At 31.5% G+C, this 21,802-nt stretch overlaps 1 protein-coding gene across 1 annotated transcript in view; it reads left to right on the plus strand.

The window, feature by feature from the left end:
- The window catches only part of LOC145258199 (26S proteasome non-ATPase regulatory subunit 3-like), a 497,578-nt gene that overhangs the window by 367,271 nt on the left and 108,505 nt on the right, over positions 1 to 21,802 (plus strand). Inside the window, exon 10 of the mRNA XM_080116096.1 lies at positions 9,454 to 9,504. Within this exon, the coding sequence (XP_079972222.1) occupies positions 9,454 to 9,504 (51 nt within the window). The remainder of the gene's footprint in view (positions 1 to 9,453; positions 9,505 to 21,802) is intronic.

Below are 21,802 nucleotides of genomic sequence, written 5' to 3' on the forward strand. Positions count from 1 at the left end.
AGTATTTGGGTTTCATCTCTCTTAGAGGATCATTGTTGTCACCAAGAGATCTCTACTGCAGATATTTTAAAAATCATCTCTGAACACATATACAATGTACTGGATAAGGCGGGCGAAGTTATGGCTGTAGCTCTTGATATATCCAAGGCCTTTGACAAAGTCTGGCACAAAGGGTTGCTAATGAAAATTAAATACTACGATATAACTGAATGTATACTAAATATAATTAGATCCTTCTTAGACCATAGGACCATCCAGTTTATGATTGATGGATGTACATCCAAGCAGCATAACATTGATGCGGGAGTGCCGCAGGGGTCGATCCTTGGACCACTATTATTCCTGATATTCATGAATGACTCCCTGATAATATTGTGTCTGAGATGTTCCCTCTATCAAGCTAGAAGTCTACTCACACCTGAGAGTATCCTGGACCTCTACAAGGCCACCATTTTCCCATGCATGGAGTATTGTTGACACATCTGGGCTGATGCATCTACCACTAGCCGCTCCCTCTTGGATAGAGTCCAAAAAAGAGATTTCAATCTAGTCGGTCCCACTTTATCAACTAAGTTCTCGACAAACTCGCTTAGCAATAAAATCTCACTCCCTCCACTGTTGAGGGCCCTAAGTAAGTGCCAGAAAGCTTTCTATTCTAATAGTTTCTTCCCTCAAACAGCTAGACTTTGGAATTCTCTTCAGAAGTTTAAATGTAACATAAACAAATATCTTAATCTTTCCTAGGCATGGTCCCAAATAGTAGCCCCTTAGGCTCAAGTGGCGATATGCCTGGTTAGGGGTGAACATGAGTTAAAAAAAAAAAAAAATCTCAGTACTTACCAAAGTATCTCACAGGCTATGATATGAATGACCCTTGTTTATTGTTGTGAAATGTGACCAATCACAGTGCTTGATCTGCATAAGCTTGAAGTCTTTCACAATGATTGACTTTGCTGAATTCTATGCTGCCATTGTTTGGATCGACCAACTCAAGATTTCTGTCAACAACCGTCCCTTGCCGTTGGTCTTTCTCCAACGCTGTCTAAGATGGTTCGAGCATGTAGCTCGACAGCTGAAGGAAAAACTCATCCACAAGGTCATTCTCTATCTACTTGCTTAGCACAAATGTGCTGGCCAGTAGCTGAAGGCCTGAGCAGCGACAATCACAGGTGACTTAGCATTACTATCGGGGTAAGTTATAAAATTAGGTTTGGCTAGCAATATTGTGTGACCTGGCTTAGGTCATTAGGGGATTAGCGAAAGTGAACTGTTATGGGCGGAGATGCTGTTCTGGCTCAGAAGAAGGCTGGCTTAACTTGACCAAGATGATAGCCATTATGAGTATGAGTATTGTTTTTACTGCTCAATTGGTCTTCATAACTTCGCATAATGAGGGAAATTTGATGAGTCCAATTGTATTTGAACATGACTTACTGCTATCACAGTTTTTATTGGTCACCATAATAGAAATCCATCACCATGTCTCGCTTTGACCATTTGAAAAGCACGTGCATAATGTTATTGTCAGCAGATTGCCATTTCCTTCCTTAAATCTTGATCTTATTGATTTTTATTTAAAAGATAAATGAAAAAAAAAAAAAATACATGGTTTAATAAATGACATCCAAATCTCATGAAATTGAAATTGTATTTTTGAAAGTGGGGAAGAAAATCTGGATAATATGAAATAAAGTGTCCTAAAATTCTCTATGAAATAATTCTAAAATCGTTTCTGACAGTTGGTCATTTCAGATTTGTCTCAGAAAAAAACAAAAACAAAAAAAAGAACAGAAACAAACAAAAAAAAGGATCATTTTGTACATTTTTCTTTTCTTTCTCCAAATTTTACCTTTTTGTGTTTTTTTTTTTTTTTTTTTTTTTAAGATTTTGCAAATATAATGCGAATGTCTTGTAAAAGACTTAATTTTAATTGTTTATTGCTTTTTAGTGAATAAATGACAGAATAGACTAATGTGTCCAATTTCTTTGCTGTCATCAGCAAATAAATTTTTCAAGTTTCGTTATCGGATGAAAATCTTTACTTTTCTGTCATTTGTAAACGTTTCCTCTTGATTTTCTTTGGTTTTAATGAATTTATAAGTTTACGCAGCTTCAAATAGAAATTATTTGGATTTCGAAAATGTGGAATTATTATTACTGTCTGTTTTACTGTGAAAATTCTACCGTGCTAAGATATAATTGTTAATGATGTAGTGTTTCTTTATTGTTGTTATGTCTTGGTAAAGGTAAACCCCCCTTGTAAGTTGGTACTGACAATTGTATTAATGCATATCTTTTTAATACATGTACTGTGACAAACTTGTGCAGGTGTAAATCAAAAATAAAACGTTATGAATTTTATTGTTGAAACAGCATATGCACGATCAAGTCACAGAGTACATAAACTATTTACCAGAAGGATTTAATAGGTTAAATTACATATGGGTACGTGCTCAAAAGAGAAAACAACAATAATAATAATAATAATAATAATAATAAAAACACACAATTTGCTTCTTTCTTTTCTACTTTCTTATTGTTAATCACATGAAACATTGAAAACTTTTGTACAATTTCGCCTTAGCTCAGCCACAAACCAACAAAGATAGACATAAGAAGCGCATGAACAAAACAATATCTGCTTATTTTCTTAATATTTGATTTGACTGCTTATTTTACTTTATTTTACCAAGTAAAAGTATGTTTTCATTCTGAAGAAAGAAAAAACTGATTTAAAACAAAAATGTATTTTTTTAATGGTTTTGTAATATTTAGTGTTTATGAGTGAATATTCTAAAAATATTTTGTAAAAATTGCTAATAATGGCATTAAGTTTTTTGTATTACCATTTGGTGTAATGTTCTCTTTGAGTATCTTCCATAATTCAAATATATTCAATCAGTATTTTAAAAGTTTAGAAAGAAAAAAATCATACTTATTTCTAATCTTTAAATTTGTATATCATTGTTTTTCTCTCATGTCAATATAAACGTTTTTTTTTGTTTTTTTTTAAATTTATTTAAACAATTTTTTTTTCTGAAAATGAAATCTTCTGTTTTGAAATGGAGTGATTCTCTCCTGAAATATCCATCATCTGGAATTTAATTATTTTTGGTTTTCTGTCATATTGTGTCTAAAGTGCAAATATCCCCCAGTACTGATGACCTTATGTCAAACTGATCCAGGTGCAAAACGAATAAGATGATACGAGATTTCAGAATGGGATGTAAACGCACAAGTCATAGAATACGCAAGTGAAATATCAAACAGATATAAGGGTGAAACGATCACAGTTGGTCACATGCCTCGGAAGGGTGGGGGTGTGGGAGAAGACAATTATAATCAGTCTTTTCTCTTCAAGACAGATTAGACATGCAAATCTGTTTTCTCTGTGTTTTTTCTTAGCTTGGCCCCAGACCAACGTAGATAGATTGCAGGAATCAGTTGATTATTTCATTTCACACAGAAGCAGTAATCAATATCCCTTCTTTATGAATATAGACGTGTTGCATTTCAAATTTCACTTTCTTTTCAATGCTGGGTTTGAAATAGATGCAATTACCAGCGTTATTGTTTTTTTGTTTAATATTCATATGAATGCAAATGCTATTTAAAGTGTACAGGCGCACATGTATACATGTGTGCGTGTGCACACACGCACACGTATATACATGCACATCCCAGATTTGAGAGAACTTCACACAACTAGAAGAATGCCAAAAAGTAAATGTGTAAAACCACAAAGTTTAATTATCATTTAAATCCATTCCTTGCATATGAATTAATCAGAAATCATGAGCAAAAACAAAACTAATATTTTAACTGATGTTATAAATAAAATCTCAAGACATCGGCTTTATTATTTCTGCATGTTTTGTGTGTGAGTATAAATTTAACAGTATTCTTGCCCCCCCCCCTCACGAAAGTAATACCATTATAGGATTTCTTATAAAGAGGAAGTTATTTAATCCTTGTATAGGGCTTTCTTTTCAGTTACATCCGTTGGAATTGATAATTGGACCCTAATCATCTTTGGTGAAATCTGAAAAAAAAAAAAGTGAATGGGATCATGAAATTTTCTGAGAAATTTAACCATTATTGAAACCAATTTGTTTTTTCTAATTTTTGATCTTGTTATTAGGACCTGTTTTCAATTGTGTCCCTGAAAACCACAAATCCATTAAAGATTGAATAGTTCTTTCATCTCTGACATGATTGGTTCATCAATTATAATTGTTGTGATGACCAATGTTGCCAACAATTTACGACTGTAATTTCTTGATGGTCATGTACAGTGGGAAACAGAATTTGTTTGCATATATCTGATAGAATTGAGTCTTATAAGGTTAGATGGAAATAATGTGTTGTCTTACATAGGACTAGATTTGTTCCCCTACATGTGGGTCGGATTCTCTTTTAAGGGAATAAACATCTGTAACTTAAATTAAGGCATAATTGTACACAAACGAATTAAGCACTTTTGGCAGCCGATAAGGCAAATGTATACATAAACATTATAATTTCCTTTAATTTTATAGTAAGGATTATATTCAAATGGTAAGATCTTGACATTGGACAAAGTTGTTTTGTTTTGAATCCGTTTGAAGCACTTTCTCACCTAGTGTTGACTAATCAAGGTTGTGTGCGCCGAAAACTCTGAGAATGCTGCTGACGACAATCTAACGTCAAACAAAAATAATAGTTGAAATTTTGGAAGGAAATTTTGAAAACAAGGAAATAAAGCTGATGACAAAACATCATACAGGCTCGGAATCGATTGTCAGAAAAAAAGAGAAAGGTCAGATGTCAAAGGTCACAGTCAATTACATAACAGTGGCTTGAATTAAGTTGAAGTTAATTTTTATTTTAATAGGCAGAAGCTGAAGAGTCGGCAAATTCCTGTGTGCCGATCTTCCTCCTACTAATCCATCATCTTCTCCTCTGATCGGACCCATCCTCACTCACCACCAAAACCTATAATAAAGCTGTCGTTATATTTTTATAAATCAAGGTGTTGTCATACTTTTGAGTACGGTCGTAATACAACATATGCAAATTGGTGCCGCGACTAGTGAAGAGCTATGATAGAGAGACAGCTGTCTGTGGATAAAACGCACACACAGTATACACACCCATACATACATACACACACATATGAATGAACTAATAACAACCATGTTGGTTTTTATTTTGACAAGAGCTATATTTGTTTATAGCACTTAAGTTACTTTCAATCACTGCCCCCATTTCCCCCATCTTTGGTTTTTCTGTGCATTTTAATCATGAAACATTATTTCTCTCCTCTGCACAAAAGCATTCAGTGAAACAGAAGATGACACTTGTGTGTGTGTGTATGTCTATGCAACAGATATGATATTAGAGAAATACACATTCACCAAAGAATTTCAACGAAAAAAAAAAAAAAAGGGGGGTGGGGGAAGAACTGTAATAAAAGAATGAGATGTAGAAGGTTTTGTTTTTTTGTTTTTTTTTTACCTCCATAGTAAATCTCAAAGAATGAAAAAAAAAATGTCTTCTATCTCAATGTATCTGAAATTAACATTTCTACCTGATTATCTGTTATTTTTTTTAGACATATTTTTAAAAGTTTTACAAAATATTCTTATTATTTGAATATTGCTTTCTGTATTACTTTCATATTGACTTTTTATTTTGCGATTTCTTTTTAACAAAAATTTTTATAGACAGAATCTATCTTGATGCAATATCAAAATAATGAAACGTGTTATACTGAAGATTTATGTATGTGTGTATATATATTATATATTCTCTTCTCTTTGTGAGCGTGCATGAACGTATACAATTGTGTGCAATATATTTTTTTCTTTATCGTTTTTTTTGTTTGTTTTTTTGCTTTTTTTTTATTTTACTCTATTTTTCCTCCATTGTCCACATCAAGAGATAAATCTTCAGGAATATTTAATGTTTCTTTGCGTACATGAATCATATTCGATCAAAGCTAGGCAAATTAAAGATACTGTATCATCCGTGAAATTGCACACAAACTCTATAAAATTAATTCCAAACGATCTGTGGTACGCCAGATTGATGGTTAGTCTGCAAAACTGATTTACAAATCGTTTGACTTTGAGTTTTCAAAATTAATTTAACAAGGAAACATATGAAAGATCTAATGGATAACATTATATGATGGAATTGGTCGTGCCAAACTCGAATCTGATTGAATCTTTTGTTAATTATTTATTAATTAGCATTGTATATTCTAAAACAATCACCCTGTCAGCAGGGCTACAAATTCACCAACGATGACCTCATGCAGTGGACCCCATCGCCCTTGGACCCCCCCCCCCAAGTGTTGGGTGGCAACCCGTGATGACTTAAGCCCAAAAATTGAAAATCTATGAAGCCTGCAATAGTACCATAAAAAACGAGTGATTCTATATAATCATCACCATTCTTAGTGTACTTTTACAAGGAATTCAATGACCCATCTTTGTTTCTGATGTACGTCCATAGCAGGGATTGCTGTCTTAGAATCTCACATTGTCAACGAAATTTTCAGGTCATGAATGCATAAGTATCATCAAAATGCAATTTACAATCCCCTCTGATCCATTAGGGCAGAATAAAGAAATAGAAGGTATTACTTTTGGAAAACTCCTCATAGAAGGCGATGGCTGAGGGTCAATGATGTTGAGAACAAAGATACCAATGCCAAAGAGTTATGTTTTTTGGTAGTAATATTGCCACTTTCACTGTAAAATTTTCTCCTGAGAGCAATGTATTATGAGAACAACCTATATTATGCTATATAAATAATTATTGAATTATATTTGACAACTTTATTTGGCATTAAATAACCCGTGGATAGTTGGTATGCCATAAAACAAATCAAATCACAAATCTCTTGGCAAAAAAAAAAAACAAAAAAACTAACATTTTCAAAATCATCTCCCCCTGATAGGGATATACGTACTACTGGGCACCATTTGTGGATTCAGGAGCCAAGAAAAAAAAAAAATAATTAACCTGATAGAGGCATGACAGTTTCATTTTGTTATTTAAAAAGTTTTTTTTTTTTTTTTAATTTGTGCTACACAATGCCAATCGTCTTTGTTAAAACTCAAGAAAAAGGGAAATAGCAGAAACTGCGTATGGTATTGATTAATTGTACTTAGAAATCTTATATCCGTATTGATCTAATAAAATGGATAATTGAATGCATTTCTACTCTTTTGCTTATTGATTTATTATGCAAAAAAAAAAAAAAATGCCCTCTATTTCCATGTTATTATTGCAAAACTGTATGCACACATATAAATTATATAATTCCCTATATTGGCATTTTTGTAATGCTATAATTTTTGTTTTCAATTGCCAATTTTGGTTCCATAACTTTTAATTTAATAGCCAAAAATATTTTTAAACATGTCAGACATACAGATATCAGTTATAAGAAATTATTTGAAATATATATATATATATATATATATACACACACACACAATTTCTTTTTTTATTTTCTTCGATTTATACTGATTCTGTGATTAATTCTCATTCTTGAAATGATATGTTGGCTCTTGTATTAAAATCCTTGCTATTAGGCAAATTTCCTTGTAGTATAAATACTTGTTTATATTTTATTATCGTTGACAAAACAAATTGAATGTGGGTTACATCCTTACTGTGCTGAACAATCATTTGTTAAACTTTGAGCTTTTAAAAGTTTTAAAAATTTCCCTTTTCTCTGTCTTGTGTAACTCTAACACGGTTTGATGGCTGATAAATGTAAATATATTTGGCTAATGCAATCCTAGAGTCGATATAATTGAAGAAATTGAAATGTCTTCTTTCTGTCTCAAGAACAATGAATGCCACAAAAAAAGCCATCTGCATAATAGTGAGGTTAAAAAAGAAGTAAGGGTTGCACAATTCTCACCCACATTTCTTGTGACTTTACATTGCTTATGGTTTAGGTAACACTTTAAATTACATCTGGTCGTGAGACCCCAATTCAAGATCGTTGCTGTAAAGTGGAAAAACCTGATATTTCGTTGCTTTCATTTATATGTCCACAATCATTTTTTTGCTTAGCTTTTTGCCTTTTATATATTCCTTCTCAATATGAAAATGTCTTATATCAATAAACCATGTCATTTGTAGGACTTTCAACTTGAATTTGTACAATATAGAATTCACAGCTATCAAATAAGTGCAGTATCTGTTCTAATACTAATCTATTTTTTCTTCGGCTAGTGAAGAAGAAATCTTAGGTTGGGGAATTGGAATTTATTTTTTTCACATTAAAAACGGACCTCATATCTAACTATACACTTGTAAGAAGGCAAGTGAATAGTGGCCATTATTTTTTGCATTAAAAAAACAATGGAATTTACATGCTAAAAGAAAAAGAAACTACAAGAAATACACCTAAAAAACATTTTAATTTTGTATGCCCCCTGAATAGGTTATGGTGAAAAATTTTTTTTTTTTTTTTCGATTCATTTGGGTGGAATAAAAAAAAAATAGGAGGCATTACTTTTTGGAACGACCCTAATAGTTAACTGTTCAAGTGTGAGAAAATTTTATAATCAGAAATTGACCTTTTTAAATTTAAAAAAAATATAAAAAAGTACTAAATGAAAAATGCTAAATGAAGGCTTAATTGTATAATTTTAATATTTTGGCACTTTTTCTTCTACTTTGTTTGTTTCAATCTACCCAACAAATTTAATAGTAAATTTATTCTGCCCCTCCTCCCCACTCTCGTATCATCTACACATTCAGTTTCTTTAGGCATATCTTATTTGAATCAGCAATTCGATTTCTATTTTTAATGGTATGAACTCTCTCACCTAAATAGGCTATATGAAAAACATCAGTTTGCATTCAATGAATTGTTCATATATATATATATATATATATATATATATATATATATATATATATATATATAAAATGAACAATTCATTGAATGCAAACTGAATTTCTGGTTCGTTGACTGTCATGGCTCTTGTGAGCTGCGACGTTGTTTAGCTGTGGAATTCATTTTATATATATATATATATATATATATATTTAGTAGAAGGTTAACCCAGTGTTCCCCTGTAATGATTGAGACAATCTATTCCAAGCCTACCCGCTATATTACCATTTTTTTTTTTTTTAAATAATTTCTTTATTTTAATATTTAATATTTTCAAATTTTCCTTTCCTTACTGTTTTGATGCCACTAATCTTGCTATTCCTCTTCGTCATCACTCCCACCTTTCGGTTCTTCTTCTCACACCACTTCTCATTTAATTCATCCATCCTCCCACTATAAAACTATTCAATGTGCAACCAAGGAAGATTATCACAATTTTAGTATCATATAGATTGTTTTTTAAACATGAAATATTGACAAAACTGTATATATGCTAATAAATGACCAGACGAAAAAAATAATTTTGTCTTTTTATATTTTTCCAGGCGATGCGATTTCCACCAAAGTCATATAATAAAGATTTAGAGTCAGCTGAGGTAAGAACAACTTGTTTTATTTTTTTCTGCAAGATTCTGTTTTAAATTATTTTAATATTATAATTGTAACCCACATTTGCCAAATTTCACACCACATAATACATATTTTTTTTTGTTTCTTTTTTGGATAAAAAAAAAAAAAAAATCGAATAACCCCACCTGATATGATGATAAATGAGGTTTACAAACAAAACTAATGCATGCAACACATTTAAACATCCTTTTTTTGATAAACGTCTCCTTTTGGGACTACTAAGTGTCTTATGTGTTTGAAAATATGGTACAAATATTTTGAAATCAAATCAGTCATATTTGTTTTTCTTCCAGGGAGACAATATAAACCCCTTACTAGACCTGCTACCCTCGTGTTTTTTAATCTCCCCTCATCCTTTTATTTATTCCCATCATTTGCCCTTCTTCATCATTTAAAAGACTTGTGGACAATTATAGGCTAACATCAACTGAGTTTTACTAGTAAATATTTAATATAAATAACAAATACTGACCCAACATGTCTCTAGTGATTTAATATATATATATAAAAAAAAAAATAGCCTCAGAAATGCAGGAGTAAAACTACTGAAATATTTTTTCATTTCCCACAATTTTTTAAATGTCATCTTTTTTTTTTTAATTTATATTTCATTATTGCAAATTTTTTTATTTGTATCAAAGATGTTCGATTATATAAAAAAGTTTAGATATGCTTCTGACTAAAACAATTATCCTATAATAGGAAACTGTCATTTATCTAGTTTTTGTCAACTTGCTTAAATGTTATCTAGTCTAACATAAGACTTTGTGAATGTTGACATTTTTTAAGTTAAAATTGTTTCATAAATCTTTTTTTTAGATGTGTTAATAATTTGTAATATATATATATATATATATATATCATCTTCTATATAATAAAAGAGGTGGTTTTTCCCCTCTGGACCTAAATACCATAGGTTTACTGCAACAGATTTGTATTTTTGTATTTAAACTAATTCAAGAAAGAACGTTTTTGCGCATGCATGTTTGGTTAAATTGTCATGAAGGAACGATTTTTTTGCTACCCCTCCCTGTAGAAAAGTGCCCAGTTAAGGGTGAAGCAATTAATGTTTTTGGCCAAGTTTTTGATGTGTGTCATCTGAAGGGTCGAGCTTCAAAATGATACCGATCTCGTGAAAATCTGTTGCCTCTGTCGAAAGTTTTTGGCAGACACACACACACACACACACACACACACATTTTGCCTTGTGTATATAATATATATATATATATATATATATATATATATTGATTTCTTTTTTTTATTATTGACTCCTATTTTTTATTTTTTTTTATCTGCAGTTGAAGAGAGTGAAAAAAGATAGGCTTTTTTATGAGAAAAAAGAGACTGATCCTAATTTTTCTCTGTTCCAAACCAGCACTAGTTGTCCTTATATTGTGGTTTGATTTTGTATCACATCTGGTCTTTGTATTGTCATTCATGATATTTTAGTATTATAAGACCCTAATGTATTGAACACTCGAAATCCTAAAAAAATTCTTCTCAAAACTATTTAAATATAATATTTTAGATTTTGCCATCTACGTGGCTGTCATGGGTAATTTTATTTTTTTGTTTGCCTTAATGGAAATCATGGCCCCCCAAAATGGTTTAATTAGGAATGCATTCCTTGAAGCTTAGAATCAAGTGCAGATTTCCTTTTGAAATATCTCAATTTAATTAAGGATAAGTGCTCTTACCATTTTATCATTGCTTCCGAAATGTGTATGGCATGTATATATGTGCTGTGTGGTGGAGGAAGAGGAATACAAGTCATCATTTTGGCAAAAAGAAAGAAATATGATGTTCATCATTTTCAAAAAGCAATGAAGAAACTCACAGGAGGTTAAAAGAAAAATAGAAAAAGGTAAGAAAGTAAGGAACAACCTCAAAGATAACTTTTTAAAAATATATCTATAAAAGTGAAAGTGTCTGTCTGTGTATGTGTGTCTGTGTACATTTCCCTACGCAATAACTCTGTCAATTTTTAGTCTACAGACTCGAAATTTGATGTACTGGGTAATGAGATTTGGGAAAATCTATGTGATCGGATTTTGGCCAGAAATTTGGCGATTAAGGGGTCAAAGTTCAACGATTTGACCTTTGTGAACTCTACCAAACTCCTCCGACAATTTTGGGTCTACAAACTTGAAATTTTAGATATAGGTTCCTTGAACATGGATCTAACTTAATAATTTGATTTGAGCCAAAAACAATAAATGTTAAGGGGTCATAATAGGGGTGAAAGTTAAAAAAAATTGACCCCCTTTTTTTTTTTTGCGCTCAGCATACACCTCCAAATATCCGGGCAACACCGGGCACCCATGCTAGTATATATATATTCATATTTAAAACGCTTTGCGAGTTCATTCCCTATGTACTCCGAAATAGCTGGGTCAATTTTTAAATAAATTATACACTTTCCAATACATAAAGCATTATATATCTGAGTATTCTTAGATAAGTTGTGTATCTGAATGCCTCCAATAATTACTGAAAAATCGAAAAATCCGATTAAAGAAAGAATAGTCTGCTTTTGACCAAACTTAACACTCTTATACAGCCTAACATCACAAGTGCATTTGAGAAGCTTTATTACCACACAAGCAGAAGGACCATGCATATAAAATCAACAGTATGTTATTTGATAATACCAAGTTGTGTTTGAAATGAATATTTCTGCTTAGAGCAGAATTGGACCATGATACTTGACTATTGCATTTTAAACTTTAATTCAAGCCATGATATAAAAAATAATTTTATAACATCAACAGTTGGTTTTCTACAGTGAAACATTGGCTACAGTATATTGTGGAGTAAGTCACTGCGGGGAGGTCCCTAACTATAACAGGTAGTCAATTGATTTGATTTAAAAATGGATGCTTTCATCGATTTTTATGACAATAAAGGTATGGGAACATTCATTGATCCTCATTCAATCCCAGGCACCATTCAGTTTCCCTGCTAGTGTGTATAAACACACAAGCACTGTTTTTAAATAAAATAACTTTATTTACTATTGTATAACATGGTCGTTAATCTTCAATAGTATCATATTTTAACACTCTAACTCAACATGTTATGTCTGGGACAGTTGCAATGACCTCCCTAAACACATACTTAAATCATTCGTTGGCATTTATGCTGATGACACGACCATCTACGGCAACACATCAAAGGCTGTAAATGATAAAGTTCTCTCTGATTCTTTCTCCTCTGATCTCGAGCGCGTGGTTCAGTGGGGGAAGACGTGGCTGGTTACCTTTAATGCATCTAAAACCGAACTCCTATCCTTACATCATCAACGCTCTGATCCCCATCTGGCATCAATTGGAATGGATGGCTCTCGTCTGAGAGAGGCCCCGTGTTTTGACAAGCTTCTGGGTTTGACCTTTACTCCTGATCTGAAATGGAACACGTACATCAAGTCTGTTGCCAAGGGCGCTGGAAAGATGATGGGATCCTTCTACTGCTCCAGAAGATATCTCACTACTGATGCAATTCTCTATCTATATAAAAGCCAAGTACGTCCAAGGATGGAATACTGCTGCCATATCTGGGCAGGAGCTGCTAAAAACAGCCTATCCTGCCATGACAGAGTATAAAATAGACTTTGTGGCTTAGTGGGGGATGCCCTTTTCTCTACCCTGCAACCTCTCTCCCACAGAAGAGACGTTGCGAGTCTATCCTTGTTTTATCGTTATTTCCATGGCAGGTGCTCGTCTGAACTCCAATCTCTAGCCCCCCCCCCTCGCCAATCTTTCACGAAAAACACCCGTCTAGCCGAATCCACTGTGAAAAATTTCCCCCACTCTATCTGTGCCTAAATCAAAACGTGGATTCCATGAACAAAGCTTCTTTCTTAGAACTGCACGCCTGTGGAACTCTGTTCCATCTGCCTGCTTTCCACCTGACTACAACTTGGATGTGTTCAAGTTCAACGTTAACAAATTCCTAATGAACCGCCCCTTTAAGTAAACACTTCATCAAATCTCAACACTAACGTAATGTACATACTTGCAATAGCCCTTATCCCGGAGTGGCTTCCGGGCCTTGATAAGTGGTGACCACTGTGTAAAAAAAAAAAAAAAAAAAAAAAAAAATTTGACTCAGCTTTTTCAGTTGAAGTGAAAGGCATTTATTCATGGTACTTTCCAAACTGATGCATTGCACCTTGTTCATCTTATCTGCCATGTAGTTAACAAAACCCTGCCGTCTCAACAGAAGCTTAAAACTCTCTCGCAGCTACCATAGGGCCACACATCCATCTCATGCCGGCAAGCGCTTTTTTCTCATCTTCACTATGTGGTGCATTTTTTTCTCTTTTTTCTTTTTCTTCTTTTCCTTAGCTGTGGCGTCACTTTGCGCACTGGCTCAGCCATTTGCATATGTGTCATGTGGCTGCTAAAATTGTAGAGCGTATGATCAAGCACCTGAGTGTTTTTTTTTTGTTTTTTTTTTACCTAGTGATACATGACATACATAAAGAGCTTGAATTCAAAAAAATCTGATAAATGCCGTTTTCAAACTTTAAAGAGCGTAGAATTTATCCATAATGTTTTTTATAATGTGAAAGCAGCATACTTTCTTTTTGATTGTAATTAAAATAAGCTTCTATGTTTTATATCTTTGTCCTTTTATTGTTTAATTTCTCAATTTACAGCAGTTAAGTTTATTGAGTTTTTCAATTGAATTCTTCATGATTATATAATATATAAATGTGGAAAATTTTTTTCATGTATCTCTAACTATATTAACATTAAAAGGGCTTATGCTTGATTCTCTGATACAACATAACATGTTGAAATACTGTATATATATATAGTAATCGGCAACCACCCACAGATATAGGTATTCTTAGTTTGTATAGTTTTAAGCAGTTTCTAATCTATATAATATTCTACTTGTCCCTTCCTTCGTCTTTGAAAAAGGATAGATACAATTTTTGAAGGCCAAACTGCTTAAAAAAAAAAGGTTAAATTCACAAAATTTGGCTTATTTTTAGCGTAGCATATGTCCCTTCATAATACTATACTCCCAGGTATTGCAAACATCCTTTGGGATATATATATATCATATTCCGGTTTTGTTTGTTTGTTCACAATATATGTCATATATGATGTCATTAGCAGATGACTTCATATATCACATATACTGTTTTCAACCAGGTAACCCTTAATGCACATATAATATACAGAAAAGTTTCTATTAAGTAAATTTTTTTTTTTTTTTGCATATGAGAAAATTTACAAATATTTCTTTTACATTTAAAATGTGGAAATAACTATAAAATAATCAGATTGTTACTTTTTTCAAAGAAAGTTAAGTGTTTTAAGAACTTTTTTTTTTTTTTTTTTTGCTATAAGTCTTTATTTGCCAGATCTAATATGTTCACACAATATGCTGTAATTCATTTTAGATTAAAAATGTATTTTGTTTTATGGTTGCTATTACTTACATGTATTTTATTTAAGCTTATCATCTGCTGGCAGCTGATTGCTGATTGGCTAATTGCATTGGCGTCTTTTGGCTGCTTATTGTAACCTGGTGGAAGATGTCAATACAAAGTTGGAAGGGTCAGGTTTTTGATAGGTATCCCTTTATTTTAAAACTCGTTATTCAAAATAAAAAATAAGTGAAAATAACATTAGAAAATAATGTATGATCATTTCTAGCATTCTCTTTCAAATGTGCAAACAGCACACTTTTAATAATCTGCACCCTTTAGCTAACATTAAAAATAGTGAATAGACATAAAAATAAGTAATTTTTTTTTTTTAGTCAAATCACTATACATATTTGACATCGTTTTTTTTTTTTTTTTTTAAATTTATTGAACTTTTTTTTTAAACACAAAGCTAACAGGATATATCCATTGTCTCTTGAGACTGAATGGAGGCATGGATGTGAATGAACTCTCCCATTTATTATAAAGACCAGAAGAATATGTCTATTCGTGTTTGCACGCAAGTCCTGCATACATAGCAGATGGACTGAATCACACTCTCTATTTGTTGCATTTACTTCTTTTGTTCAATATATTTTGTTTCTACTAAGTCCTAAGTTGTGCCGTTCTTTCAGACCCTTACGGGTTCACAACAGAAAGGTTTGAGAAACTCGGTATTGACTATTACTTCAGCTAGTAACATGAAAATCAGTTACTCACGAATGCTGGTTTAAGTATGAATTGTGAAAACAGCCCAAATTATGATAGTTGTATCTTCTGAGGTAGAATTAATGAAAAATGTTCACATAAGCCGAGTTTATTATTGTTATATATATTTATGCATATAAAGTTATGAAAATATGACAATTAAGCTAAACAGACTTTTACATGTGTCATCATCAATAGCCTGACGAATCCTTATGAAAATGAAGCACAGAAAATTCTGTGTAGCTTACCTGTCATATATTTTCATAAATTACTACTTAGATCTACTCACATATTGAACGCCTTGAAATAAATTTAAATACTGAAAATAGATACATAAAGTTATGTATATATACATACACAAGGAGGTATATTAGGTAAAAAAACAGGGTAAAAGTGCTCAATACTTTAGTAGAGCTGAATATGTCTTTTTTGTTTCAACCTCAGGGTTTTTGCTTAAATCATTTCAGATTGTTTCTATTGACAGGACAATATCATCATGCCAATTTCTTCAGATAATTCAGGTTTTAAAATTTGATCCTATTAAATCATAGAATCAAATCTTAGGACTTGAATTATCTGAAGAAATCGGTAAAAACCCTGAGGTTGAAATAATAATAATAATAATATATATATATATATATATATATATATATATATGCACAGGCACATACACTGTGTCTGTGTATCAATAACAGAAATTTGTCATTCTTGTTTTACTGGTAGTAGTTGAATGAAATGCAGAATTTAATGATTAAAGATAAGTTTTTAGTAAAGAAAACAGAAAAATATGTGCACAAAATAAGCAAACACTGTCCTTTCTTGCTGGAATGTGGTGATGAATTATACAAATGTTTTTCTGGATGAAAAATGTTATTAGCTCCAAATAACAGTGGGAAGCTCAAGATTTAGGAGTTGGCAATGAGAAGCAGACAAGTACCACCTACACTTGTTTGTAAATTAGATTTGGCTAAATATTTATCTTAACAACTTTAAATAAAATTTTTAAAATTAACATTGTCGTATTGTACAAAGGAATGTATCTATTTATATATCTATGTAATTTTCATTCCTATAACAGTGCAAGTATTTATGCTGAAATTGTATGTATATGTTAATGTTTACTTATATTTGTTTGTGTTTCTGTGTATATATATGTGTGTGTGTGTGTGTGTGTGTGTGAATGGGATATATAAATATTTATCTTTTTTTCTTCTTCTTAAATATGACATTTAATATAGAGGTATGCTTCTATGTAATTACCTCGATTAAGGTTAAAGAATGTTGTGAACAATATCACTTGACAATGCCTTATATTTGAGAATCATGGGGGAAGGTATCACTTTCAAAAGATGCGCTTGATAAATGATCAACGTGAAGACAGCAAAAGATCCACATGAAAAGTTGGAAGTTCTGTCCGTTTTCTTTTTTTTTTTTTTTTTTTTTTGTAAAAATGCTGCACAATTCCATAAATTCACTGAAAGGAAAGTGATCAGTTCAGGCCTTTTAAAGTGCGATAATAATTACAAGTTTTAGAAACTTTTTAATCACTTGGCTTGGAGGGGGGGTGCCACTTTCTTTTTTATTCTATCAGTATATTTCAAAAACATTAACAAACAAATGTCACTTTTTTTAAAAACATATTTCTTGCTGTTTATCTATTGTTGGTTAGCATTTTTTGCAATTTTCAAACATTACACTTTTAAGTCTTCTTCAGCATAACCTTCCATCATTGTAACCTTCAGTGAATTTTAAACCAAATTCTTTAATGTACTTCTGAATTCTATGCTTTTTAGAGATCAACTTGAATCAATTTGTTTAAAAAAGTCTCTTCGTCAGGAATTGAACTTACAACTCTTAGATAGAATTTATTCGAGAATATTTCTTACCCAACACGATTATCCACCTAGTAATGTCTAGTAGGTTACCAATTCTGACAAGAATCTCTGAAGAAGGCCGAAGAGTACAATGGTTGAAACATGACAATAACCAAGCTCAAAAAACTGAAATATTAGATTGAAGAAAAAAAATTTTATGTACCGTGTTAAACTAATTATTTCTTATGCAAGAATTGATTTAAAACAACAAATAGTAATTGTCCTTTATAGTAATGCCCATTGTAGATGACTTTCAATTTTTCTGATTTGATCAAAATGCCAATCTTTGAGATTTGATTTTAGACAGGTTTCTTCAATTTTATTAAAAAAACTCAAATCTGTGACTCTTCATAAAGTACCTGATCAGTAGGGCTATGACAACAGAATATTCTTTTCATTGTTTTGACTCTCGAGTATATATCCGACACAGACAAAGTTAATCAACCGAGAACCACATCACTCTATATAAAAGCATATAAGATATCATCGGATACACACTCAAGAGTCAAACCAATGAAAAGAATATGCTGTTGTCCTAGCCCTACTGATCAGAAAATGTTTTAAAAAATAAAAAATAATAAACAAATACATAAAAAATAATACATCAGTTGGCTGGATGCGACAGAACTTCTGTTCTGTTCGATTTTTTTTTATCTTGTTGCTTATTTATTTTTTTCTTTGTGCTATAAGATTTGCATAAAAAAATCACAGATTTGTAGCCCTTTAATGAAGTTATAGAAGTCTGTCAAGAATCTGATTTGAAACCAAACAAATGTTATTTTGATCAAATCCGAAAGCTTGAAACAGATTATGGGACGAAGATCTTAAATCATAATGGTTTTTATTTTGAAGAATAGTTGTTTCTAAATAAATTCTTATCTTAAACCCAATCTTTATTCTGAACTCTGTAATAATGATACTTCATCTAAAGAATATTGTAAATTAGAATTTAGTTGAGTTTTTGTGAAGTAAAATGGAAAATTAGAATTTTTAGAATGTCCATCACATTGGGAGACAAGCCATGAGCATCAGGATTTCTTCAACTATATTAATACTTAAAATAATCCAAACCTTTTTTTTTTTATTGCATGAATTTGCAATGGCTGCAATAAAACTGAATTGCAGCTTTCCCTAGTAAATTTTAACGTTTCTTCATAACTTTACATTTCCGACATATTATTGGTGAGATGATGTCAACTGATTAGAGTTTGAGTCCTTAGTTTGGATTTTTGCACATATTTCTACAAAATTTTTTCTTTTCAATCTCAAAATCAACAGTCTAAACCATTATTGTAATAATCTTTTCCCTGTTGATTATGGTATGAAGTTGCTTCTGTACAGTTCTAGGAGGTCCATCGTCCCAAGCTTTGCATTTCTCTCTTTGAGAAGGGGTTAGTTTCTTGCTAATCGTCTGAATATCTTAAAAGAGAATCATATTAATGATTTAATAAATTGGCAGTCCAAAGAGAGGAAAATTATTTAAAACCGGCCAATGTTTATTTATAAATGGGGGTGGGGGCTTTACTTAATATTTCAATAAGGATTGTTAATAGTATTACATCTTGCAATCAAACAGTTCTTTGTCAAATTTGGTGGAATTTTGCACAGTGTTTTTAGGTCTTATGAGTTACTATTTACTCCTTATGATTTATTATCAGTGATTGTACACTTGTAACATCTGGTGTTCACTGGAGCCTGAGTGACAACAAGTCTCCTCAAGTTTCTAGCACTTTCCACCACCTTTGATAACCATTGCAAGTCATTTTGCATTATCGTAACATCCATTTATAATTGATTTCTTGCTGGCAATTACTATTCGCCTTCTGTGGAATTTGAATGACAAAACTTTCTTAGGGTTTAATACTTTCTGCTCTCTATCAATAGAGATATTGTTAGTGCTCTCTCTTCAGTCTTTCCATCCTCCTTAACACTTCAGCACCATTTTTGGTTGTACCAGCTCATGTAATATTCTTTCTATATTTTTTTGTTCTATTTCAACTTACATGTGGCTGGTTAGTTATTTGAGTTCTGATTCCGCACTCAAAGATTTTCCTTAATATTTTAATCATCATCATTATTACCTTTGACACTCAACACCTATTCATTGCTTGTAAATTTTCTATAGTAATATACTTGCCATTCAAATTGAGTTGTGTAAAACGCGTTTTAAAATGACTGTGTTTCATTTGAATCCATGGTGTTATGAATTTACATTCAGTTTCAGGTTCATAATTTTAAAGTTCGAATTTGGCAAAGCATGTATGAGGGAAAATGCACCTTAGGTAAATTATATAATAGATTATCATCATTAATAATAATAATAATGTTTTAATGTTGACTCTTTTCCATATCTTTTATATTAAGTAGTTAGCACCAAATATGTATCATATTAATATAAATAATGAGAAACATTATTTCAAAACTTTTAAATATATAGTGAAATTATATTTATTAATATTGATATTTTAGAAGATATCTGCTCAAAATAATAAATTTGAATTTGGCGTAGACATGATAGTAGATCTTGGGTTTCAGAAAGATGCATCTTTAAAAAACGAACAAACATTTATTCAGTGACCTCAATTGATTGGGTGTTACAAAAGGCAACAAAGGATCTTGGTATAATGTAGGGTCAATGAGCATAAACTTTCTGACGTAAACTTTGCAGACAATATCACTACAAGATATTATCGACATGGTTCAAGTTCGAGAGTATTCGTCTCTATATCAATGCTGATAAAACTCAAAACATGCTCTCTCGTAGACATCAACCACCTACAAACTTTTTTATAGACCAAAAAGAAATAGCTATTATTGACAACTTTATCTACTTGGGAAGTAAACAAGGAAAGCAGTATGGACTGTGAATTACAGTGCAGGATAGCTAAAGCTTCAGCAGCATTTAATCAACTCTAGAAACAAAAAGTTTACTCTCAGATGTAAATTAAGATTATATAACAGCCACGTCTTGTTCACACTGCTATATGGAAGTGAAACTTGGCATCTCAAAATCAGCCAAGAAATTAAGTTAAACATGTTTGATTCCAAGTTTCTTAGAAAGATTCTAGCGACCAAATGGAGCGATCAAGTTATCAACCAAGAAGTCAGAGATTGCACTAACCAGCAGTTAGTATCATCAGTAATCTGCAAACGATGACTAGGCTGTCTTAGACATACCCTAAGATTGGCTCGAGAGAGAATTGCTAACCAAGTGCTTTAATGGCACTCTGATAAAAAAAGTTTAAAAACCTATAAATGGAAGCAATTTATAGTTTTTTTTTTACCTTAAGAATTTATTGGAGATTTCTTTGACACTTTTGTTTAGGAATTTGAAATATTCATTGAGAAGAGTGCAAAGCTGATCTTGACCTTCATCTTCAAGTCTCTCATTATCACTGTCAAATTTTTGAAATCATGCCTTTCTACTGCCTGATCAACTTTGGATTTTTTTCATGTCCTGTTGAGATTAGATAGCATTATCAAGATGTTTCATCTTTTGCAAAAAAATTATACACATTTCTTCTTTCTTTGCTTTATTATGAAGTGTGTATACTTTAAAATTGTATTTGGAAAGAAAAATAGAAATTTCTTGAAGAGTATATGCCAACTTTTGAGCATGTAAAATTTTGTATAAAACACTGCAAAAATAGTAATTTAAATCAACTTTTTATAAAATAAATTAAAAAAATAATCCGCTAAAAAGTTTCCAGATAAATTATAATAGATCAATCTTCATGGTAATTTTCAATCTTACATATTCCAAAATATTTCTCCATCCTACTGTACCATCCACCCCACCCCACAACACCCCACCCCACATTCTATGCATAATTTATTTCCAAACTTTTAACTATTTTGCTTTTAAGGAAAATTTATTTATTTAGATATTTTTCGAAAACTAATCTCTTTTGTTTATGTGAGTGATTCCATTATTTCAGCGCTTATTTTGTTCCAGGCTCAATTATTAATTACAAAAAGGATTTTCTTTATTTTTCCATGTTTGCTTCGACTATATACTAAGTGAAAATGAACCTGAATATGAAATTCATAAAATTTGAATGTAGTTTAAATATTAAGAAAATGAAAGTGGAGAAAAATAGAAAGATTTTGGATTCATTACTTTGTCAACATTACATATTTATATATACATCCCAGGTTGCATAACATGTTTGAGAAGAGATTTGTACATACACAAAATTAACTCTTAGAAATTGGTTATGCCTTTTCACTGAATAG

This window comes from Euprymna scolopes, chromosome 33 (assembly GCF_053919585.1).
Source record: "Euprymna scolopes isolate OS-2025 chromosome 33, ASM5391958v1, whole genome shotgun sequence".
Lineage (NCBI taxonomy): Eukaryota > Metazoa > Mollusca > Cephalopoda > Sepiida > Sepiolidae > Euprymna > Euprymna scolopes.